Source organism: Myotis nattereri (genome assembly GCF_964212035.1).
Source record: "Myotis nattereri genome assembly, chromosome: 11".
NCBI lineage: Eukaryota > Metazoa > Chordata > Mammalia > Chiroptera > Vespertilionidae > Myotis > Myotis nattereri.
Window position 1 is genome coordinate 76,302,896 of NC_138086.1, and position 25,227 is coordinate 76,328,122.

At 50.1% G+C, this 25,227-nt stretch overlaps 1 protein-coding gene across 1 annotated transcript in view; it reads left to right on the top strand.

The window, feature by feature from the left end:
• The first annotated feature begins 2,224 nt into the window (after positions 1 to 2,224).
• FKBP9 (FKBP prolyl isomerase 9) overlaps positions 2,225 to 25,227 on the top strand; it is a 28,504-nt gene continuing 5,501 nt past the window's right edge. Inside the window, exons 1-7 of the mRNA XM_081102826.1 lie at positions 2,225 to 2,621; positions 10,856 to 11,001; positions 11,386 to 11,575; positions 12,420 to 12,565; positions 14,623 to 14,812; positions 18,139 to 18,284; positions 21,316 to 21,502. Of these exons, the coding sequence (XP_080958952.1) occupies positions 2,389 to 2,621; positions 10,856 to 11,001; positions 11,386 to 11,575; positions 12,420 to 12,565; positions 14,623 to 14,812; positions 18,139 to 18,284; positions 21,316 to 21,502 (1,238 nt within the window). The 5' untranslated portion in view covers positions 2,225 to 2,388. The remainder of the gene's footprint in view (positions 2,622 to 10,855; positions 11,002 to 11,385; positions 11,576 to 12,419; positions 12,566 to 14,622; positions 14,813 to 18,138; positions 18,285 to 21,315; positions 21,503 to 25,227) is intronic.

A 25,227-nucleotide genomic window follows, 5' to 3' on the forward strand; every position in this document is an offset into this window, starting at 1 on the left:
CTCTCAGGAAGAAGACTCAGGGATTGAGAGTTCCATTTGAGCAAGCATTAATCGACCCTTTTGAAAACAACATACCAAAACCCAAATAAAGCTGTTTTTTTTTTTTTAAGGAATTTATCTTCTCACATATATTCGATGTCATGGCGTAGAACTTCAGGAACGGCCTGATCTAGGTGCTGAAATGTTAAGAGTCAGCCATTTCTCTTCCTCTCAGCTTCATTCTCACACAGGTTCTCCCATTGTCCGGGCAAAGGTGGCCAACCACTTAGCAGCCCCTGGAAGAAGCCTTTCTCAGTTCCAGTAGGACTTCCATGTATTATACTCCTTGGCTCAGCAAGGGTCATGTAGCTGCCATGGAAACAATCTCTGTGGTCATGGAGAAGCAGTACTCTGATTGGCCCAGCCAATGTCACATGCCCACCTTAATTCCCAGGGGTGAAATCAGTTTTACCCAAGCCATACCGACTAACAGTGTTAATAGGGTGAATTATATGAAGAGGTTTTCGATTTCCATGGAATAAGCTCTAATAGGAAGTGAACATTTCTTTAGTGCTACATGAAGTTTCTCATGAGATCCTGGGATCTCATAAGATCTAGAAAAATCTTGTAATTATCATGTTTTATCTTCATTTTGCAGAGGATACTATGAACTTGCTAAAGGTTGCTTAAGTAGTCCCCATGTTATATGTATTATTCTTTTTATAAATTGTTGATTTCCATTTGCTCACGTTTTATTTAGTATTTCTGCATATGTATGTATATATTAGATTGGTGCCCAGTTTCTCTCTCTCTTGCTATCTCTGCCACATTTGACATCAGAATTGCTTGCTTCTGTGGACCCCGAGAAAGAAGATACCTACTAAATAGAGCTCCCACTGGCTGAGCTCAATTTTTAAAAAATGGGGCCTTTTCTACCCAGAGGCCTCTCATGCAAATTGAACTTCAGGGAGAAGCCTGAACTGAACTGCTTGCCTGCAGTGTGTTCCTGCCATCTGAGCCAGGCCCTGGGCCCACCAACGTGGAGCAGGCAGACCGTCTAGCTCAGTGGTTCTCAACCTTCCTAATGCCGCGACCCTTTAATACAGTTCCTCATGTTGTGGTGACCCCCAACCATAACATTATTTTCGTTGCTACTTCATAACTGTAATTTTGCTAGTTATGAATCATAATATATTTTCATTGTTACAAACTGAACATTAAAGCACAGTGATTAATCACAAAAACAATATGTAATTATATATGTGTTTTCCGATGGTCTTGGGCGACCCCCGTGAAAGGGTTGTTTGACCCCCAAAGGGGTCGCGACCCCCAGGTTGAGAACCGCTGGTGGCTGGAGAGGGGCCTCACCGAGGGCTGCCTGGCCCCGGGAGGTGTCCCACATCTGTGCTGGTCTCAGGGCCACTCTGTATCCCAATCGAGCTGCTTGCACTGAATCAAGTCTCCTTTTTCACGGGCACTTCGAGTTGGGCATCGCTCTTCGCTTTGAATGGGCGCCCACAACCGTTGGTCCACACTTCCACTTCCAACGTGAATCGAAACTTCGGTGATTTGCTTTCATTGGCGCCAGGTTCTAATAAGTAAGGACAACCGACTCGAAGCTCAATGCCTTCAACTGCTCCGATGAACTCCTTGCCCCATCTGAGCACTGTGAGCCCTACGTGGCTTAGTCACGTGTTTGCGGCCGGGCGGGATGTTTGCTGTAAGTCAGCTCACAGTACACCTGGATGGCGGGGTGGGGGGTGGGGGGTGGGGGGCATTCGCAGCTGGCAACTTAAAACGCTCACCTGTACAAGCTGCCCAGGAGTCTGGCAACGCGTGCCCCGCCTCCAATCCAGAAGAATGGAGACTTCCAGTCTTTTTCAGTGGAGACTCCATCCTTGTAACTAGGCTTAAAAAAAAAAAAAAATCTGTTTCTCTCCTTCTCCAAAGCCGCAGGGGGTAACTGGACCCGCGGCCACGTCGGAGCCTCTCGCGGTTCTAAATCCGGAGTCTCCGGGGACAGGCGGAGACCAGCGGGTCTGCGGAGGCACGAAACGCTCTTCCCTCCCAACTCTGGCCCCGAGCCCAGCGCCGAGGAGCGCACCAGGGCTCCCCCGGGACGGTCTCTTCCCGGGGCGGGCCCGGGCTCGGAGGGCAGGGCCGGCTGGGCGGCGGCGCAGGGGCGCAGCGGGCCCGCCCCGCGCGCGGCCGCAGCTCCTCCCCGCGCTCGGATGTGGCCGGGGGCGGGGGCCGAGGCCGAGGGGGTGGCGGCTGCGGCCCGGGGAGGGCCGGCATTCATCTCCACGTTTGCAAACGCCGCTGCTCCCGGCCCGCCACGCGCGCTGCCCGAGCTCCGCGCGCCCCCGCCGTCTCCGCGCCCGATCCCCGCTCCTCTCCTCGCCGCCCCCGATGGCGTCCAGCGCCCGGAGCTGGCGACCCCCGCCGCCGCCGCTGCTCCTGCTGCTGCTCTGGGTGACCGGGCAGGCGGCGCCCGTGGCCGGCCTGGGCCTGGGCTCCGACGCGGAGCTGCAGATCGAACGGCGCTTCGTGCCCGACGAGTGCCCGCGCACCGTGCGCAGCGGCGACTTCGTGCGCTACCACTACGTGGGGACCTTCCCCGACGGCCAGAAGTTCGACTCCAGGTACCGCGCCCCGCGGGCTCTCCCGCTTCCCTCTCTCCGGACAGGCCTTTCCCTCCGGACGGACCTCCCCCAGCTCCGCCCCGCGGACCCGCGCTCCTCCCTCTCCCTCCTCCTGCCCCTAAGCTCCGCGACCCTCCACCCCTGCCGGCCCTCGGGCCCCCCAGGTCTTCTTCTCCGGGCTCCCCAGGTCTTCTTATCTGGGCTGGAATCTTCGACACGACCTTGCGCAGCGAAGTTGGGGCAAGTCACGCCCTCCCCCCCTTTGCCAGTTCATTTACACGCGCGAAACTCGTGTGAGAGCGTCACTCCGCGGGTCGACAGACCCCGAGGTCACTGTGGCTGCGCGCCTGCCGCCCCCTCCCGTGCCTTCCCGCAGGCCCCTCAGCCGATGATAGCGGCCCTGTGCGTGTGGAGGGATTACCACGGGCCAGGGGAGGTCTAAGTGCTCTCCGTAGAATGTGCTCACCTAATTCTTACAGCAATTATCCGAGGTTGGTACTGTCATTACCCTCATTAGGCCAGTGAAGTCTGAGGCCGTTGAGGCTAAGACACTTGTCTAAGTGGAGGCAGACTGAAACCTCAGACAATCCAAGTCCAGAGTTAACAGGCCTCTTCGGCTCCAGCTCCAGGCCGCCCCCCCCCCCCCCCCCAAGGCTTTGTTACTAACAGTTCTGTTGGGGCACATCGCAGTGAATCACCCGACTAGGCAGAGAGATCTGTTGAGCGTCCGCTCTGTGCCCAGGCTGGGCAGGCTCCTTACAGGACTCGTGTTTTTAAGCCTTCTCTTACCTTCTCTGGCTTTGTTTTTTGAAATTGTAGACCATGAGTGAATCTACAAAAGCTGTTTCGCGTGCTGTGAGGCCCATAGCAAGTGCTCAGACATGCACGTGCTTACTATTGTTTCAATCATGTCTTTTGTTTTGGAGGTAGAATTCACATACCAAACAATTCACTCAAAATGTACAGTTCAGTGGTTTCTAATATAGTCACAGTTGTGCAAACATCACAACTATCCAATTCCAGGACATTTTTTTTCATCACTCCAAAAAAGAAATGAAAACATATATCCACACAAAACCTTGTGCATGCATGTTCACACATCATTATTCATAATAGCCAGAAAGTACTATCAGCCTGAATGCCCATCAACTGATAAATGGGCAAACAAAATGTGGAATAACCATACAGCACTAGGAGTGGAATTGCTGGGTCCTAGGGCAACTCTATTTCACTTTTTGAGGAACCGCATTTTCCAACAGTTGACTGCGCTATTTTGCATTCCCACCAGCAGTGCATGGGGGTCCTAACTGCTCCACATTCTCCCAGTACCTATAATTGTTTTTTTAATTATAGCCACTTAATTATTGGTGGCTGGGAAGTGGTATCTCATTGTGGTTTTAAGTGGTACTTCCCTCAGGCTAATGATGCTGGGCATCTTCTCACCTGTTTACTGACCATTTGTGTGTCTTCTCTCATTTGCTGCTTTAGTTAGAAATAGGGAAGAATTTCCTGCTTACACTGGTGTTACTTAATAATTCGCACTAGAACAAGTTGTCTGAGACTTTCTACCCTGTAGGCATGGCAACCACTTTGAGACGGTGTGGGACAGTGGAAAGAGCCCAGAGGGGCTACTGTCCACTCAGCAAACTTGGATGCAGTGTCTGCCCCTGAAGGGACTGTCCCCCCCCGCCCCTACCACGGACAGTTCAGCAATCACATAGTGAGGTAGTACAGAAAGAATAGCACACACTTCAGTTTCTCACATAGAGTTCACATGGAGTTTTTATCACCTGTCCTTACATACATGAATTCATTTAATCTCAGATGAATTCGTTTAACTTATAAGACAGCGAGGTAGATACCTCATTATCACTGAGGAAACCGAACCTCAGTAAGTTCAAGGAATTTGCTGAAGGTCCCTAGCTACCAAGTGGTGGGGTGGGGCTTTGAACCAAGGCATTTTAGTGCCAGAGCCTAAGGGCTACCATATATAAACGATGGAAGAAAAGCAAGGAGCTGTGGAAGCACCCAGAAGGCTTAACCGTATGTCATGTTAGGGTGGGGTTCAGGAAGGAGTCCTGGGGTTTCAGGGATGAGACCTGAGGAGGGTTACAATTTACTGGGAGATGCTGAGGGGTGAGGGGTGTAGGGAGAAGAGGGTGTGTCTGGTAAAGGGAATAGTTGAGATCTGGAGGTGGGAGCCTTGTGTTGGGGGACATTCAGTCTGTTCATTGTGGTCTGAGCTGGGAGTGGGAGCATGGGAGTGGCCGAGGGGAGAAAAGAGAGGTGAGAGGGGGCCAGAAGGGAGGGCTGGGCCAGCTTTAGAGGGATGTTGCCTGCTTGGGTATGGAGTATGGACTTTGACTAAGGACAATGGAAAGCCTTTGGAGAGTTTTCTTTCTTCTTTTTTATTGGAGAGTTTTTTTGTTTTGTTTTTTTAAAATATATTTTATTGAATTTTTACAGAGAGGAAGGGAGAGGGATAGAGAGTTAGAAATTAGAAACATCAATGCGGGAGACACATCAATCAGCTGCCTCCTGCATACTCCCCACTGGGGATATGCCCGCAACCAAGGTACATGCCCTTGACCGGAATCGAACCTGGGACCCTTGAGTCCGCAGGCGGACACTCTATCCATGGAGCCAAACCGGTTAGGGCTTATTGGAGAGTTTTAATCAGGGGAATGAGGGACCAGATTTGTGTTTTATGAAGGTCCCTGTGGCTGCAGTGTGGACAGTGGAGTGGAAGGGGCAGGGCACACAGTAGGTGCTTTACTAATGTGAGGTTTTCCCTCTAGGGCCCCCTTTCCTTTGGGATTTTATGAAGTATTAGGGATGACTTTGCTATTCCTGCTCGAAGATCTTGAGGGAGGAAAAAACCTAAGGTGTTTTGGGCTTTGGCTGCTGATTCGGAGATTGTGCCCAGAGGGAAACGATGGCTGGATGGCTGTCACCCCGACCAGAGTCATAAACCTCGAAGGGCCTTTCTTTCCACAGAGCTTTCTTTCTTCCTGCATCTCTGCCCGGCGTTTGGGAGCAGTTGGTGATGGTTCAGCTTATGGGCATTTGCAGTTGCCAAGAGATCCAGCCCTTCAGCCGTTGGCCACTGGCTTGGGCTTGGTTTGGTTTTATTTGGAGCCTCTGTGGGTTCGTTAATACACCCCTGCGGCTGCTGCTCCAGACCCTAGGAGAGGACCCCAGCTTTCCGCCTGCAGGTGTCTGTGGGACTCCTGCTCTCACTCTCCAGGTCTTGGAGCTCCTGGTCAGCCAGTCCCGATTCAGCTTTTAGGAGTTTTGTCGTATTCCTAGCACTCTCATCCCCTTAGAGGGGGATGGTCTCTTCTGTTTGCTCAGATTTCCTTGGGGGACTGAAGTTTAGCAGTTCCGGTGATCTTTAGCAGGCAAACCAAGCATCTGGTCATTTCATTCACAGCCTGTAGGCCTTCGAGTCCAGACGTTCAGTAAATATTATTGTGCGCCCTGCTGGGTGGGATGCTCTGACACAGCTCCTTCTGCCCTGCCGCCTTCCACCTGCAGGCTCTGGGAGGCACAGGGCACCCACCCTTGGCCACATCCCCTTTCTATACATCGAGATTCTGTTTCTTCATTTCTAGGTCAGTTCCTGCTCATCCACTCCCTTTCCACCTTCCAAGATGTAGTTGCCATCTCTGACATCAAGGAACTCCTTTCTGGTTTTCTAATTCCCTTTTAAAAAGAGGAGCTTGAGCCCTAGCCGGTTTGGCTCAGTGGATAGAGTGTCCGCCTGTGAACTAAAGGGTCCCAGCTTCGATTCCAGTCAAGGGCACATGTCCAGGTTTCGGGCTCAATCCCCAGTAGGGGGCGTGCAGGAGGCAGCCGATCAATGATTCTCTCATCATTGATGTTTCTCTCTCTCTCTCTCCCTCTCCTTTTCTCTCTGAAATCAATAAAAATATATATATTAAAAAAAATAAAAACAAACATTTAAAATAAGAGAGAGAAGTTTGGGAGCTTGGGGAAGGAATGGTCTTTGGGGACCCGAGAGAGGGAATGTGTTCAGTTTGCCTCCTGTTCTTCTCAAGGTTCATCCTCATTGCAGATGGAAACCTACTCTTACCAATGGAGCCACGGAATTTGTGCTTTAAGAATTCAGCCAGGGATGGTCATTTTTCCCGAGGAACATGCTGCCAGGTGGTGTGTGCTTGTGGGTATACAGTTGAGGGAGGTGCATATGATGGTTTTACATGATGCCTCCAGTCTTAGTGGATTTGGGGCTGATAATTGTGAAGAGCATCATTGGAGAGTACCGCAGGCACCTCTCATCCCCCCCAGCCTCCCCCCGCCCCCAACCCCCCGAGGCAGGGGAAGGTACAAGTGTCAGGGACAGCAATGGAAGGGTCTGCAGCAGAGAATGAGCAGAGGACAAAAATAAGTTGGTGGAGAGGAAAGGGGGGTGTTGGAGGAGCTGGGTGATTTCCACTTGCCTTGCGAGGCCCACTTTCCCCGTTCCAGTGATACAGGGGGTTATATCAGCGACCTCCTTGTCATTTGGCTTTTGGTTGGGTTCAGCGAATGCGGCATCAGCAAAAGAACAGAGGGAGGGAGGTGAATAAAGATGAGATATTTATCTCCCAGGCTCCCTGTCTGTAGAGTCATAGTGGGCAGTGTCCCCAGACCTAAGGTCCCAGCTTAGCTTCTGTGGGGTGCTCTGAGCTACCCTCTCTGTCCCTGAATCCTTCAGGCCCATCTGTGACAACAGTACTCCCTACTGGTCCCCTTGGGTACTGCATCTCCCTGTCATTTCTCTGCACCCGGCACACACACACACACACACACACACTTTTTTGCGCACAGCCCCTTTTATTACACTTCTCTGGAACTGCCTCCTTTGGGTGTATCATCTGTTTCCGCAGCACTCGGCCTGGGATGTCTGCAAAAGGTGCCCGTCAGCCAGATGCTGGGACAGGTTGTGTAACGGCTCATTCCCGAGCTTCATTTTCATGACGGGCGCTGGGCTGGGCGCTGCAGAGGAACGTGTGCCAGGTGTACTGATCAGCACAAATGTGCTCAGAACAGCTTTATTTTTCCAGATGGTCAGAGTTTTCAGCAGTAAATAAGACTGGCCTGCCTTGCACCATTAGTTTCTTATGTGAATTTTCTTTTAGAAGGGTGTTTTCTGTTTTTAGCACTTCGTTTATGGGGTCATCAAGTGAAGAAATTAATACTGCAAGGCAGTAGCAGTTTTTATACATCGTCTAGGGAGGCCCTATGCCTGAAAGGTAAGAGTTGAACAGCCCTGGGTTCTAGCTTTTTTCCCCCCACTTGGCTAACCATGTGAGTTTGGGAAATGTTTTCACCTTCATGAACCCAGGTATCTGCACCCACCTTAACATGTTGTATGAGGATCCAGTGAGGAGTATAGGGCAAAACTGAGTTTGCCTCTGTGCCTCACATCAGAAACACTCTCTAAATAGTAGTTAGTATTAAACATTCTCATTAAATTTGGGAACTATAGTCCTGCCAGTGTGGCTTGGTGGTTGAGTGTCAACCTATGAACCAGGAGGTCACTGGTTCAATTCCTGGTCAGGGCACATACCACCGTTGCAGGCTTAATTCCCAGTAGAGGGCATGCAGGAGGCAGCTGATCAATGTCTCTCTCTCATCATTGATGTTTCTATCTCTCCCTCTACCTTCCTCTCTGAAACCAATTTTTTAAAAAAAGATTATATATATATACATATATATATGTGTGTATATATATATACACATATACATATAAATGCATTCTTTAAAAAAATGTGGGAACTATATTCAAGTGCTGTGGATGGAAAACATAGTTATAAAGTAGTCTTCAGCCTGTGCATTGTTGCTGTCTGTGCATGTTCTGGACGTGGGGAGTCTTTGAAGCCTCGAGTTCTGGTCATTATTAACATAAACCCACCAGTTAGATGGTGGTTCGGGGCATGGTGGTTCCGGCCAGCCATGGCCATGGCCATGTGGAATTCAGAGCTGGCATTCGAGGGAGAGGGAGCGGCTGTTGGTCCTCCAGAGGTTGAGGGTTCAGGTGTAAAGCCGCCCAGGCTTTTGTCCTCTGGCTTGTTGGCCTGCACTTGGAATTTTGTGTTCTATTCACTGACCTTGGAGAAAGGAAGGCTATTGAATGGGCCATAAAACTGAGGACAAAGGGAAGTGGGGGTGGGGTCTGAGGAAGCTGCCCTGCCAGTGGGAGGAGGATGTGCTGTTGTCCCCAGCCTTTTTTTAGAGGAAAGGAAGAAAAGGTGGAAGTCATTTACCAAATGAAGGGCAGTGTGTCCTAATGAGGTATAATCCAGCCGCTCTTAGTGTTTTATTACACAAATATTACATGATCATTTTGAAAATTAAGAGAGCATTAAAGGGAAGACAGATCACTTGTAATCTCCTACCCATAGATTATCGTTGATATTATTTTCATGTGTCGCCTTGTGGATTTTTTCAGGTGCATCTATATATGTAAATCCATAATGGGATTGTTTTATACTGTGGCTCTGTAACCTGCACTTTTCTCTTAATGAGTGTACCCTCTTTTCCAGTGAATAGAAATCTGTTTGGGTTTTTTTTTTTCTTCAATTTTTTAGTTGAGGTATAATTGCATATTACATATTAGTTTCAAGTGTACAACATAATGATTTCATATTTGTATGTATTGCGAAATGATCACCACAGTGTAGTTAACATCTGTCACCATATGTAGTTACAAAAATTTTTTCTTTTGATGGGAAATTTTAAGACCTACGCTCTTAGCAGCTTACAAATATGAAATATAATATGGAAATTATTAACTATAGACCCATGCTGTACATTACATCCCCATGACAGAAGTCTGTTATGTTTAAAAATTTTTATTGTGAAAGGGCGAGGGATACGCCCTCCATCTTACCCTGGATCCTCCATTTTTTTGGGCAGCAGCCATTAGCCATATGCTCAGCAAGGAGCTTCTTCCCGGAGGCCCAAGCCTCTGCTAGCCACACCTAGGATTTCTTTAAACTAACCAATGACAATCAAAGGAAGTGCGCGCCATAGACACAACCACATCCTGTGTAACAAGACCCAGACTTGCGCCTGGCCAATCGGCAGGGCCCACAGTCCTCTCTCCTCCCCTTACTCCAACCCCCCTATAAAACCCCTCTTCCCACAGGGCTAGCTCTCTCTGCCCCCTGCCGCTGCGTCGGCGAGTGTGGTTGGGGAGCACGAGCTAGCTCGAATAAAGACTCTATCTGCTTTTGCATTGGACTCGGCTGGCTCCCTGGTGGTCTATTGGGGATCCTGAAATCTGGGCATAACAATTGCTTTTTTAATCTGGTATTTTAAAATGGCCATACCACCTTTATTGTATGTATTTTTTTGTTTTTTGTTTTTTAATGTTTTTATTGACTTTTAGAGACAGAGGAAGGGAGGTGGATAGATAGAAACATCATCAATTGGCTGCCTCCTACACACCCCCTACTGGGGATTGAGCCTGCAACCCAGGCATGTGCCCTGACTGGGAATTTAACTGTGACTTCCTTCCTGGTTTATAGATTGTTGCTCAACCACTGAGCCACGCTGGCTGGGCTAGGATGATGTTTTTAGGTACCAATCACACAGAAATGGAGTAAACTGGGTGCTCTCCCTCCAGGGAACATGTCCATGCCATTCTCTCCCTCCTTTCCCCCCCACAGGCATGTATTCTCCAAGCTCTAAGGACCCCATGAGACCTGCAGCCAGGGGAGCAGTGGGCAGCGGCAGCTCATCCAGGACCCACCCCCTGAACCTGTCCACACGGCCCCTTTCCTCTGACTTCCCAGCGAGCCAGAGCGGCCAGCCTGGGCTCTCCTGTTACTCCTTCTGTGCCTGTCCCTGTGTCACTGCCCTAAGTGTGTTTTTCTGCAGTAAAAAAAGAAAAAGAAAAAGAAATGGAGCAAACTAATTTTAGTAGAATTAGAAGTTATTTTTCAAAATAAATTATGTATATATGTGTATATACATATGTATTGTATATATTGGGGGGGGCGGGTGGTTATACTGATGCTATCTAACTAGATTTGCTGGCAATAGTCACAGGAATTTAAAAAATTCCAGCCCTGTATGAACCGTTCCCGTGTCAGTAACTCCGCTGCAGGCTTCTTGCTTGGCAGTGTCCTCACTCCGTCCGCGGGTACATGTTCACAGCTGGGTTTCACGAAGGGAAACGTTACTTATACTTTTCTTTCTCTCCCTCCCTTTTGGGTCGTCAGCTACGACAGAGACTCCACTTTCAACGTGTTTGTGGGGAAAGGACAGCTGATCGCAGGGATGGACCAGGCTCTGGTCGGGATGTGCGTGAACGAGAGGCGGTTTGTGAAGATCCCCCCCAAGCTTGCTTACGGCAGTGAAGGCGTTTGTAAGTTTTCGTTCCGTGTTTGTCAACACGTCTGCAGAAACAACCGAACATTTGCAGGCTGTTCAGTCAGGCCGATGGGAGAATCCTTGGATGCTTTAGATTGTGGGGAGAAAATTAAGAAGCAGCGAACACACACACACACACACACTCACACACTCACACACACAGCTAAAATTTCTCTTAGGGTCATTTCTTCTGTATGTGAAGGAAGGCGTTATTGCCACAGGTGCAGTGAGTGTTACCCTGGCTGAGAGGAACATTCTGTGTTTCTGTTTTCTTTCTGTTTCATTTGGAGGACAGCCAGCCTCAGTTTGGAATTGGAGGCCGGTGTCCCCTGGAGCCCTCGATGGCAGCTCCTCAGTGTGAATTCTCTTTCATTTCCAGCTGGTGTGATCCCCCCAGACTCAGTGCTGCATTTTGACGTTCTTCTGATGGATATTTGGAATTCGGAAGATCAGGTTCAGGTTCACACTTACTTCAAGCCCCCAAGCTGCCCTCGGACCATCCAGGTGTCCGATTTCGTTAGGTATCACTACAACGGGACGTTCTTGGACGGGACACTGTTCGATTCCAGGTAAGTCCCACATCCATGCTCATATCCGTGAAATGCCCCGAGTCCCTCCATCTCGCCTGCTTTTCATACCCATGGAGGAACCAGGAAACGGACTCCTCCCAGCTTTCACCAGCATTAACTTCTTCATAGAGCCAGAGTCCACATTGTAAAATATCTTAGAAAAACTTAAGAACAGGTTTTATCTAAATTAACAGTATTTTCAGGTCTTGTTAAGTGAAGGGCCCTAAGACCAAGGAGTTCATGCATTTTTTGGTTCATTTTTTTGTAGTTTCCACGGAAGAAGGAGGGGAAGGCTGCAAGTATAGGAAGCTTGGAGAAGTGTGGGCAGAAGGTGCTAAGCTGGGGAAGTGAGCCTTTCCCCTCACTGTAGGTGTGTGCGGTTAGACAGAAGAACAAGCCTAATTTTGTGAATTGCTGTGGCTTAATTATAGGCTTTTTATAAATTCTAGGACGTGTGCTCTGTGATTAGGAGCAAAGATCCATATATGCTCGTCTCCCGGGATGGGGATGGGTTCATTGCTCAGCTGAGATGTGGGTAACAAAAACCCTACTGAGGGGTGAGTTGGAAATGCCCTTCTTGCCGAAACCGGTTTGGCTCAGTGGATAGAGCGTCCGCCTGCGGACTGAAAGGTCCCGGGTTCGATTCCGGTCAAGGGCATGTACCTGGGTTGCGGGCACATTCCCAGTGGGAGGCAGCTGATCGATGTTTCTCTCCCATCGATGTTTCTAACTCTCTATCTCTCTCCCTTTCTCTCTGTAAAAAATCAATAAAATATATTTAAAAAAAGAAAAAAAGAAATGCTCTTCTGGTATGGAACTTCTCCCCTTTCTCGTTGGTTTTCAGTCATAATCGCATGAAAACATATGACACCTACGTGGGAATTGGCTGGCTGATTCCTGGGATGGATAAAGGGCTGCTGGGGATGTGTGTGGGGGAAAAGCGCATCATCACCATTCCTCCTTTTCTGGCCTACGGAGAGGATGGAGACGGTAAGTCCTTCTCACTCTCACGCCACTCTCATCTGTCCTTTCTTTGTTTTTAAGATTTTTTTTATTAATTTTTTTTTTGTAGAGAAAGGACGGTGGAGAGAGAGAGAGAGAGAGAGAGAGAGAGAGAGAGGGGGAGAGAAACAATAATGTGAGAGAGAAACATTGATCAGCTGCTTTCTGCATGCCCCCGACCTGAGATAGAGCCCAAAACCTGAGCATGTGCCCTGACTGGGGATTGAACCAGCAACCTTTTGGTGCACAGACAACGCTCAACCAACTGAGGCGTGCTGGCCAGGACTGTGCTTATTTTTATTGCAGTCATTAATGCAAGTCGCTACACGAAATCCCCCAGACCCGTTGGTCTGGACTTGCGCTGTCCAGTATGGTAGCCATTAGCTACTTGTGACTATTTGCTGGCACATGGCCGGGCGCTCCTGTCCTGGGCGGTGCAGGCGCAGCGTTTCTGTCTCTGCACAGTCGTGTGGGGCCGCCCGTGCTAGTCCAGCTCATCTGCTCTCTGATGACTGAGTGGCGGTGACCTCCACGTGTTCATGGTCATGGGCGTTCACAAGGAAGCCGTCTGCCACTGCCTCATAAGCTATAACCGTGGGCGCCAACCACTGCCCAGCCTATGTTGTTCCCACCAGCGAAATGAGATTTGAACTGGACAGTCCAATCTTACCGATGCTCCGGTGGTCTCATCCTTGCCCGAGGACATTCGTTCGCATTGGCTCCCAAATTCTTTTGCCATCATCTACATGCACCCGACATACATCATAAAACTAAATGCCTAGCTAAATATGAGGAACATTACTTATTTATTTTAAAGAATTAATAATTTAAATATTCAAAAGAAAAGGTTTATTTAAAATAATAACTCTTTAAAAACTTTGTACTTTAATACTGTACTCAGCTGTCCAGGTATCACTTTGAATAGGTGAATTGTATGGGAATTATATCTCACTAAAGTTGTTAAAAAAAGACAACAAACTGTCAATTAGTACGTGATAATGCTTGAAAAATGTAAGCCCTGGGGTGACTTTTAAGGTGTTTTTTTTTTCTCTCTTAAATGACAAGATTCAGAAAAGTACAAAAGATGCATATCCTACTGCATACCCTCACACATACACGCACACACACGCGCACGCGCACACACACCCCCTCGGGATGGGCCACACCTGCATTCCGGAGGCTGACTCAGCAGCCTGTTTCAGCCGATTTCATCATCCCCCTGAGGGAAGGTCCGCGTGGCTCACTTGCCCAGGCCTCCTCTGCATGGTGAACAGTGGCGACTTCAACAGAGGGTTGAGGTCGGTGGTTCGTCAGTGAACTCACTTTCATCCCAAAGTACTGCACTTAGAGGTCATTACTGGTGGCTGCTGATCTTCGCAGGAAGAGCGAATGCTCAGTAAACTCGCCCTGTGGGTGATCATGTTGCTGATATGCAGGATCCTCGCTGTCAGAAGATCCAGGAGAGGCAGTGCCATCCAGGGGCGAGATAGAAACGACTTGCGGACTCTTTATATTTCAGGTTGCGGGTGTCCCTTTTTCTCTGACCTCAGCTAACTTTAATTTTATTTATATCTGGTTTTGGAGGCACCTAGAGGATTTAATTTTGCATATTGTCTCTGAAAAAAAACTGGCTGTGTATTCCAAAGAACAAGTCTAGGTAGGAGCAGACCCGAGCTTTGGAATTTGTGCCTTTAAATGCCTGTCATTTGCATTTCTACACAACCACGCCCACAGACGTATGTCTTGGCGTTTGCATGTGGGGGTGCCCACGTGGAGCCTTGATTTGCCAGCACAAGCGTAGACAGCATGGTCGTAGTCATCTTTTCCCTCATTCATGTCACTTTGCTCCGTTTCCTGAGGGAGTCAGGTTTCACACTGTACCTGCCGGCCACGGTGAGACACCAGGGGGAGCCGCCCAAGAAGAGGAAGAACGTTTGTCAAAGAATGAGTTACACACACACACACACACACACACACACACACACACGGGGTTGAGTGGCAGTCCTTGTGTCCTGATGTCATGACCTTCCTGCATTCCGCCCCAGGGAAGGACATTCCTGGGCAGGCATCGCTGGTGTTCGATGTTGCCTTACTGGACCTGCACAACCCCAAGGATGGCATTTCCGTGGAGAACAAGGTGGTCCCTGAGAACTGCGAGCGCCGCAGCCAGCGCGGGGACTTCCTCAGGTATCACTACAACGGCACGCTGCTGGACGGCACCCCCTTTGACTCCAGGTGAGGACCGGGCCTGAATGCCCTTCAGTGCTGACTCCGAGTTAGTGTTTCCAGCTCCGACACAGGCTGCTGTTTGCTGAGCTGAAGTCCTTCAGAGGCTGGTAGAGCTGTCCCTTGGGGGCCTGGGGGACCTGAATCTGCCGGGAAAGAGGGGAGGTTCACCTTAGACGCCCACCGGCCCCCTCTGCTGTGCTCAGCTATCCAAGCGCACACTCACCTGTGGGGCCCAAGATGGGAAGTGGCCAGAAGGGAGGTCCAGGCAGTAGGCTGGGAAGGGAACAGACTGGGTGGCAGGACACCTGGGTTCCAGTCCCTGGGCACTAGCTGTGTCGCTTTGGACAGCATTTGACCTCCCTACGCTTCAGGTTTTTACCTGTGATTGGCACCTTTCTCACAGAGATGGTTAAAGACATCAGGGAGACAAAAGCGCTTGCCAGACTTTACAGGCTTTCCTGTTACTGCGGCGACTGGCTGGGTGCGTTCGGCTGCCTTCCTGCGGTCGAAGAGGCTAATGGCCCAGCCTCTGTTGTGATTCAGAGTCGTGTTTGGTTTACAAGGCTCAGCTGCAGGTGTGCAGATGGCGGGGGCCTGTCTGTGTGAGGTGTGTCTTGCTCCTTCAAATGGCCTGTGCTGTTTGGAAACCACTCCTGTAGGGCAAACAGTGGAGGCAGTAGCCTTCGCGTTTATCTACCGGTGGTTCTCACCCTCCCTGATGCCGCGACCCTTTAACACAGTTCCTCATGTTGTGGTGACCCCCAACCATAAAATTATTTCCGTTGCTACTTCATAACTGTAATTTTGCTACTGTTATGAATCGTCATGTAAATATCTGATATGCAGGATGTATTTTCATTGTTCGCGACCCACAGGTTGAGAACCACTGATAGTCAGCCAGAAACACTCAGAAGAATTGTTATATGGTTTCATTTTATTTGAATAATTCATTCTTCCTGCTCTCCTGGGGTCTCCTAAGTTTTTCATTTGGTTTTCTTTTCGGGGGAAAATGTAACAGTCATGACTCAAAATGAAAGCCACGTACGCATTATGATATGTTGTACCACCAGTCCCTACTTTACTATATAAGTGAAACAATGCAAAGGTATATAATAGAACATAATAATTTCCCATCAGCCCCTTCTGTTCTCACTACCAGCGTAAATATTAATAACTTTCCACAGTCCCTCTCCACTCTTATGAATGCATTCATGCTTAAATATTCAATCCATCTGGAATTGGTTGTATTCAATGTGACAGTAAGCATCTAACTAGTTTTTTCCAGATGGTTAGCTAGTGCTTCCAGCACTCCTTATTGAATAACTGTTTTTTTCCTCACTCATCAAATATCTGGCTTTTATTACGTACCAAATTCTTAAAATATACTTTTGGGTCTTTGTCTAGAATTTTTATCCTTTTCCATTGGTCTAACTCTTCCTGGGCCAGTGTCATACCTTAAACTATTTTAGCTTTCTAATTTGTATAATAGATGGTATTCTTTTTCTTTTTTCAACATTATTATTTTCTACTAAGTGATACACTGTCATAGTTCAAAATCCTCAAAGTATAAAAGTGTATACAATGAAGAATTGTTCTCCTATCCTGTCCTTGACACCCAGTGCCCCTCTTCACAGGGAAACGGTATTATGAATTTCATCGGTCATCCATACATATACATTGAAATACATATTCCCCTATTTTAATTTTTTGCAGGAATGAGAGCTTGCTATATCCTGCACCTTCAAAACAGTATTCATTCTTTTTTAACCCTCACCCCCCAGGATATGTCTTTATTGATTTTTAGAAAGAAAGGAGGGGAGAGCCCTAGCCGGTTTGGCTCAGTGGATAGAGTGTTGACCTGCGGACTGAAGGGTCCCAGGTTCGATTCCGGCCAAGGGCACATGCCTGGGTTGCAGGCTCGATCCCCAGTAGGGGGTGTGCAGGAGGCAGCCGATCAATGATTCTCATCACTGATGTTTCTATCTCTCTATCCCTCTCCCTTCCTCTCTGAAATCAATAAACATATTAAAAAAGAGAAGGGGGGGGGGGAGAGAGAGAGAGAAACATAGATGTGAGAGAGACATCAATCAGCTGCCTCCCATATGCCTTCATCCTGACCAAGGGGATCGAGCTCACAACCCGGGCATATGCCCTGACCAGGAATTGAGCCAGTGAACTCTTGGTGCATGGAATGATGCTCAACCAACTGAGCCACACTGGCCAGGACTGTTATTACCATTTCTTCACGCCCCTTGGCTTGGTGGTCTCTGAGGGTGCTGAGAAGGAAGACTCGCCCAGCTCTCCCCACCTTCTCTGAGGCAGTCACCCCGGGCTGTGCTCAATGAGGGGATGGTAGGACAGACTGGCTCTTTCAGGACAGGCTTTCTGCCCATCTGCCCCAGGTGGGGGTGGAGAACGGGTGCAGATCCCTGTGGTTCAGAGTTGGGTAGTAGACGTGGCAGATGAAATTTTATGATTTTATTCTGGAATCATCGGGCTGCGAGAAATTGCTTCTTGTTCTCACCAAACTCATGATTCTTGACCTGAGTTGGCAGTTCACCCAGAGCCTGGATCTCCGCTGAGCGGAATGCTTGGGCCGCCTGCCAGTGGCACTTGGGAAACCCAAGTCCTCGCCAGACGGCAGCGCGGTGAGCGGGGACACGGCAGGGAGCATTCGCCCGGCGGTGGTGGAGACTGCCGAGTCCAGTTGCTCTCGGTGTTCACGTCCCACCTGTGCAGAGGTTCTCCTTAGAAGCTGGACATTGTCCTTGGACGCTCGCGGAGCTTCCGATAAGGGCTCCCTTGATGCTCTTTTCATTAGCCCGACGTGGTTGCCAAGCATCCGTCTCAGTTACGTTAGCTGCATTCCTGTGGTTGCTCCTCGTTACTGTGTCCCATTCATAAGGTGACCAGAAGGCTGGAGGGCTTGTGTCTGAGGTGCCCCTGTCGACAGGGCAGCCTGGACGCTGGGTGTGGACAGAGGACCCTTTTCCTGGCTGTGTCCTCCGATTCTAAGGTTCACTGTATTTGCCCAGCTGGTTTAGCTCACCCTCCCATGCACCTGGATATTGCTGGTTCAGTTCCCCGTCAGGCACATGCCTGGGTTGGGGGCTCGATCTCCAGGCAGCCATCCATGCTTCTCTCTCATCAATGTTTCTCTCTCTCTCCCTCTCCCTCTCCCTTTCATTCTCTGAAATCAATAAAACCAAACATATTTTTACAATAAGGTTGCAGTCTTCGGGGACTGGCGGCCTCTGTCTCCTGCTGCCTCACTGTGCTGACGGATGTCCCAGCTGTGGTGTCCCTTGTGAGGAACTCTGTGTGTTTTCTAGCTACTCACGGAACCGCACCTTCGACACGTACATCGGGCAGGGCTACGTGATTGCTGGGATGGATGAAGGTCTACTGGGTGTTTGCATCGGAGAGAAGCGGAGGATCGTGGTCCCCCCTCACCTGGGGTACGGGGAGGATGGGAGAGGTGAGTGCCGTCTGCCTGCAGGCCGTTCCAAGCAACCCGGCCTCCATGAGCGCAGTGTCGAAACTGAAGTGCAACTAGACCTGAAAGCCCCAACAGCTTTCCCTTCTGGAGCTGCCCTACTGTGTCCCCTGGTCCGCCCTGCCCACCGATTGGCCTTTTCCTTTGGGAAAACCGTAAAGCGACTCCAGAGTGGAAGAGCTATATAGTGAGCGCCCGTTCGTTTCTCCAGTTGTAACATCTTGCTATGTTTATTTTCTCTCTTTCTATAAATTATGTTTTTTTGTTGTTGTTAAGCCATTTGAGAATAAATGGCGAAACACGTTTTGCTTTTTCACAGCTTTATTTGAGGTTTAATTTATATGCCATAAAGGTCACCATTTTAAGGATCCAGTTCAGTGACTTTTAGTAACTGTAGTGAGTTGTGCAACCATCACGCTAATCCAGTTTTAGAACAGTTTTGTCCCTCTCATCGTAAACTCCCTCCTAAAAAGGACACAAAGAGTACATGTTGACTCTCAAAAAAGAAAATACAGGTCAAGACAACAAAAGCCTCCCATAATCCCCCCACCCAGGAATGAACGTTGTAGTGTGGCAAGCAGAAGAGTGGCCCCAAAAGACGGCCGCGCCCGGTCCCCAGGACCTGTGAAGGTGACTTTCATGGCAAAACGGTCTTTGCAGATGCGACTAAGGGAAAGATCTTGAGATGGGCGATCACCCTGGGCCACCCAGGCAGCCTTGATGTACTTACAAGAGCCTTTGTGCCTGGCCAGCGTGGCTCAGTTGAGCGTCAGCCTGTGAACCAGCAGGTCCCACTTGGACTCCCCTGGTTGCGGGCTTGGTCTCCAGTGGGGGACATGCAGGAAGCAGCCAATCAATGATTCTTTCTCATCATTGGTGTTTCTCTCTCTCCCTCTCCCTTTCTTTCTGAAGTCAATTAAAAAAATATATTTTTTAAGAAAAGAGTCTTTGTAAGAGGAAAGCAGAAGGTCAGAAAGAGAAGAAAACGCTAAGCTGCTGCCTTAGAAGATGGAAGAAGGGGCCACAAGGCAGGGGATGGCCGTGACCTTGAGAGGCTGGGAAAGGCAAGGACATTCAGTCACCAAGTTTGCAGTAATTTGTTATAGCAGCAGTAGGAAACTAATACAACCAGGAAGTGAATACTCCTCTGTGCTTCTTAAAAATGGAATTTATTGGGGTGACGTTGGTTAATAAAATTGTATAGGTTTCAGCTGTACAGTTCTATAATACATCATCTGTATATTGTATTGTGTGTCCACCACCCCCGGGTACTCTTCTATATTTTTTAGTCTATGTGAATCTACGTAGATAAAAGGAAACACACATCCACCTACACAAATACTGACCAAAATGGGATCATCTGTACATATAACTTTGTCATGTCTCTTTCTGTCTAATTTGTTGTGAAAATTCTCTATATCAACAGGTATTTTTAATGCCTGCATAGTATTCCAAGCCATATTTCCCTTCTTAATTATGTTTTTTTCCCCCCTCATATACCATTTTTTGCTAGCTTGCTTAGGAATAGTTGATGTGGCATTTATTCTGATTTGATTTTATTTTTGCTGATGGGGTTATGGCTGGAGTGGCAGGCTGTATATATTTATGATATTACCCTTTCCTGACTATTACTGTGCCTACGGGTCTTTGTGGAATTTTCCCAGGAGGGCACGGCCAGAATATCTAAGAAACCTCAGGTTGGCTGTTCCTTCCCGACGTACATTTTCCATTTATGCAGCCACCACAGGTCACGGCTTGAGCCACATGGAACAGGCCTTGCTTATTTGCCTTGTGTCTCGATGCCTGTTGTTTTGTATCATGTAAACTTCTACCTCTAGCCAAAGGCGTGCAGAAACAGAAAACTACTTCTGAGTGTTTACGTCCCTGTAATTATGGCCTCAGGACTAGTCCTTCCTTTCTCTAAAGAGAATGTATTGACGGGGAGACATTTGCTTAAATGATTTTTCTCCTTTTGGCTTTCTGTCAGAGAATTAGATAAGATTCTGGGATGCATCGAAGGCTCATAAATTTTCTGGGCCTGAGGCTGCTGCATCCCAAGTTGCTGTGGGGGCGCGGCGCCCTGACCCGTGACACCCCAGGTGCTTTTGTGCGGGGGAGGGGGAGTCTTGGGGGAGTCAGGGGTCCACCTCTGTCCTCTTTTGATTGGCACCTAATGCTCATCCCTGAGGAACTGACCCCTGAGGGTGTTAGGACACAGACAAAGTGTGTGGTTTCCTCACCACCTACCTCAGGGCAGGCCCGCAGTCACCGCAGTAAATGCTTGTGGAGAGACTCGCTGGGCTCCCGGTGGGGTTCGCAGGCTCAGCCCTGGCATCGCATTTTCTCGCAGCCGTTTTTCCCACCAGGTTGCTGCACAGATTGAACACGATGATATTCGTGAAAAATACTTTTGCGAACGAAAACGTTATTCAGAGGCCTGTTTTCACAGTGAGATAACGGAAGATAAAATCTTATGAGTGGTTTTGTGTGGAAGAAGCAAACAGCACGCAGGGAGGCTCTCGGGGGGCCGCGCTGCAGCAGGAACTTGCCCGTGGTCCCCTTTGTCCTGCGCAGCAGCGGCACGGCTTTCACGGCTTTCATGCGCAGCTGATTTTCTCATCTCTCTTCTTGCCTCTGGGCGGAGCGGGCGAGCCTTCACGTGGCTGAGCTGTGGCCTGGTCTGTGCTGAGCTCAGCCAGGCATCTTTCCAGTGGAGCGATGCCCCAGGGCAGGAGCTCACCATCTGGAACTGACAGTCCCAACTGTGCTCCCAGCTGGCTCCGACCTGGAGGGCAAATCCGTGCCTCAGTTTCCCCATGTGTAACGTGAGGGTCGGGTTACTTCTAAGGGCCATTCCAGCTTCCTTCTCCCAGGGTTCTCTAGGGTTTCATACCTGAGTCCCGTGCCCCTCATGGATGCGGGTGAGGGTTGAGGGCATCCTTGGTGGTGTTGGGGGGGCAGGTTGGGGGCGCTTGGAGGGTTTCCTCATTCATTTCCCGGGTCTGTCCTTTAGGGAATATCCCTGGCTCGGCCGTCCTGGTGTTTGACATCCACGTGATCGACTTCCACAACCCTTCGGACTCCATCAGCGTCACGTCCCACTACAAGCCCCCCGACTGCTCGGTGCTGAGTAAGAAGGGGGATTACCTCAAGTACCACTACAACGCCTCGCTTCTGGATGGGACCCTGCTGGACTCCACGTGAGGGCCCTGGGGATCGGAGGGAGGGGGTGCGGGGGGCTGGAGGATTCTCCTTTTCTTCTCATCAGATCCTGGCCGAGGACTGTCATCTCCATAGACACCACCCCCCCATCCCCGCCCCCCGCATAGCTCAAGCCCACATCACTGCTCTGATGTGTCCTCATGGCCTCGCCCTGCTCCTGTGACGTCTTTCTGAAAATCCGATCTCGTCTTTAACTGCTGCCTTTAAACATGAGCCCGCAGATGGAAGCCAGGCTCCGGAGCCTGACACGCCAGGCCGGTCTCTGTCCGCTCCGTCTGCCTCATCCGTCTTGTCTTCTGCTGGGGCCAGCTTCCGCCTCCCGGGCGCCCTGGGCAGTGGGGCTGGAGGCGCATTGCAGGTCCTTTCCTTCTGGTCGGCTTCTGCCCTTTTCTCCAACTGCCCTCATTTCTTTTTTTCTTTTTTAATATATTTTTATTGATTTCAGAGAGGAAGGGAGAGGAAGAGAGAGATAGAAACATCAATGATGAGAAAGAATCATTGATCGGCTGCCTCCTGCACGCCCCCTACTGGGGGTCGAGCCCGTAACCTGGGCATGTGCCCTTGACCAGAATCGAACATGGGACTCTTTGGTCCGCAGGCCGACACTCTATCCACTGAGCCAAACCAGCTAGGGCTGTCCTCATTTCTTAGGGAGAATCAGCTGCCCCCACTTCCGGAGTCTCGTAATGGTGTTACGCATTCCCTGCCTTTTAGTTTAGTTTCTGCCTCAGTGGCTGGTCTGAATGCCCCAGGGACACCAAGGTGCTTGTTCGTGTTTTTATTCCTTACGTAGCCCAGAGCGTAGCTGGAAGGGGGCATTCTGTGAAGGTTAAGTGATTGAGATGATGCTGGAAACATATCAAGGGAATCAACAGTATAAACTGGTGTCAGGGAGGCTCAAGGAGCTTTGCTTCTGATGCATCGAATGTTCAGATGCGTCTGTAAGTTAATACAATATTCACTTCAGGAAAGAGACATTTTCAGCCTTTTTAAAAAAAATATATTTTTATTGATTTAAGAGAGAGAGAAAATGAGAGGGGAGGGAGAGAGAGAGAGGGAGGGAGAAAGGGAGAGAACGAGCAATCTGCTGCCTCCTGCACCCCTCTACTGGGGCTCGAGCCCGAAAATGGGCATGTGCCCTGACTGGGAATCGAACCCGAAACCTCTGTGCACAGGACGATGCTCAACCAGCTGAGCCGCACTGGCCAGGGCCAGCCTCGCTTCATGTCTAAGTGCGTCCGTGTTTGCGCTGAGCCTGGCTTAGCTGCCGTTTGGTCTTGGGGAGAAGGAAGGGCTTCATGTAAGTGTTTGTGCTGCACTTCTTGTGGACGGGGAGGGTCTTCTCCTTCCCCCAGGTCCCCTGCCTTCTGGCTTCCGGGGACAGTGTGGCCGGGGCAGCCAGGCCAGGAGGGCGGGCCTGAGGGACAGACCGTCCAGACCAGCCGTGGGCAAACTACGGCCCGCGGGCCGGATCCGGACCGTTTGAAATGAATAAAACAAACAAACAAAAAAAGACCGTACCCTTTTATGTAATGATGTTTACTTTGAATTTATATTAGTTCACACAAACACTCCATCCATGCTTTTGTTACGGCCCTCCGGTCCAGTTTAAGAACCCATTGTGGCCCTCGAGCCAAAAAGTTTGCCCACCCTGGTCCAGACGGTCTGTCTGCTGCTGTGAGGTCCTGTGTCCTGATGCAGTTGGCCTACATGATCGCATCCAAAATGTGTTGATTAGAAGCATCATTGGAGGAAACTCTAAGGAAGTAAAAATGCTTCCCTAAGGGAATGACACGCTGCCCATTGTAGCATGTATCCCCGTTACAGAGATGCTAAAATGTGGGGGGAAAAGGGGGGGGCATTATGGAATCAATGAAACAGGCACTAGCTTCTGCAGCGAAGGCTGACATGGAGCCGACTGAAAACACCTCCTTGCACTGGGGTTAGAGGCCTGCGGAGGGTGGGGAGGGAGCGTGGCCTGTGGTTTGGGGATGAAGCGAGCTTAGGCCTGTGAGCACGCGCCGTGAGGTTAGAGCCGGCTCCAGGACCAGTGGCGTGCTGTCACCGCTCTTGCTAACGTTCACATTTTTGCTGGTGCCCCTCCGGCCCTGGGAGGGGGAGCTGAGGGTAGGAAATGGGCAAAGAGATTCCGTGCCTGTGGGTTCAGGACGAACTTCTCCCGTGGGGAGGGAGAGCCAGCTTCCAGCCGTCTGAGGTGTGTTGGGTGGGTTCACAACCATCTGGAGGCCACGTGAGGCTCCTTCCTCTGATCAGACTCCGCTCTTTACCAGGGCCTTTGTGTTATGTGTAAACCCACACCCAAGGGCGGCATCCTTGCTGGGCTCTCAGGGGTGTATGTTTCACAATGAAGGGATGAAAGGAAGTGGCATCTACCCACTGGAGTGTGGGATTTGGGGGGGTGGCTTCTGGAAGGTGGGGCCTGGTCCCGCCTGGCCCTGGGAGCGCTGCAAACAGGAGGCAGTGAGTAGGCTGTCGAGGGGCCGGAGGGGAATGTGGGTGGGGAGCGGCTGCAGGCAGGAGGCAGGAGGCAGGAAGCATTTAGAAGCTGGGAAGGCACCGAAGGAATGAGGAGAATGTCAGAGAAAAACTGGCGGAAGAGAAAGAAGGAAACAAATAAAAAGATGACCCGAGGAGAAAGAACGGACGGAGCTTGCAGACATGAGCACGAAAGCACGGTGCTTGCTGCGAGGGTTCTTCCTGCGAGCTCACGCTGGCCTCACAGAGGGAGACAGACTCGCTGTGTGATGACTAAATGAGCTCTTGCATGGTCCCTGAGACCTCACAGCCCCGTGGTCCCCTGGGCGGGCCCCACCGGTCCCTGGAGAAGAGCCGTAAGAAGGCGCCTCTGTGCTGCTGACAATGGAGGGATTGTGTGGGGCGGACGGGCGCCCCTCCCGCAGGCCCCGGCCAGGGCTGCCTGTGCCAGTGGCTGACTTCTGCTTCGTCCCAGGTAGGACGAATGCAAACCCTGCTTTGGTTTCCTGGCCCCAGAGAACCAGCCGGGCACTGGGAACCAGCTGGAGGCGGGAAAGAGCCTGCAGGGGAGGCTGGGAACCCGGGAAGGGGATGGGACCCAAAGGGACAGACCCTCCCATGTTGTTACCAGCTGGTGAGGGGCTCCAAAGGGCCTCTAAGGTACTGGGGGGGGGGGGGGGAGGGAGCTCTTCTCGGCATTGAAGCACATGCCCCCTGTTTGCCCTGAGGAGGCGATAGGGTTGCCATCGGTTTGGAAATACCTTTATTTTCAGTAGTGATGGAGGTGAGAGAGCCGGCTTTCATTTGTCTGGATTACCCAGGGACCATGGGTATGACAGGTAATTGAAACCATGGCCCAGCCCTGGCCTGTGTGGCTCAGTTGGTTGGGCGTCATCCATGCACTGGATGGTTGCTGGTTCAATTCCCAGTCAGGGCGCATGCCCGGGGTGCGGCCTTGATCCCCTGGTAGGGGGCATGCAGGACGCAGCAATCAATGGTTTCCTCTCACATCCATGTTTTCTCTCCTCTTCTCCCTTTCTCTCTCTGAAAATCAATAAAAATATATTTAAAAACAAAACAAAAAAAACCATGGCCCAAATTAAACTCATAGTTATTTTTCTGGAGTCAAAGAGGGTTACAGACCCAAGACCCTCAAGGCCATTTGTTTATTGAGTGCTTTATGCGTCCTCTCCACTGTGCCAAGCAT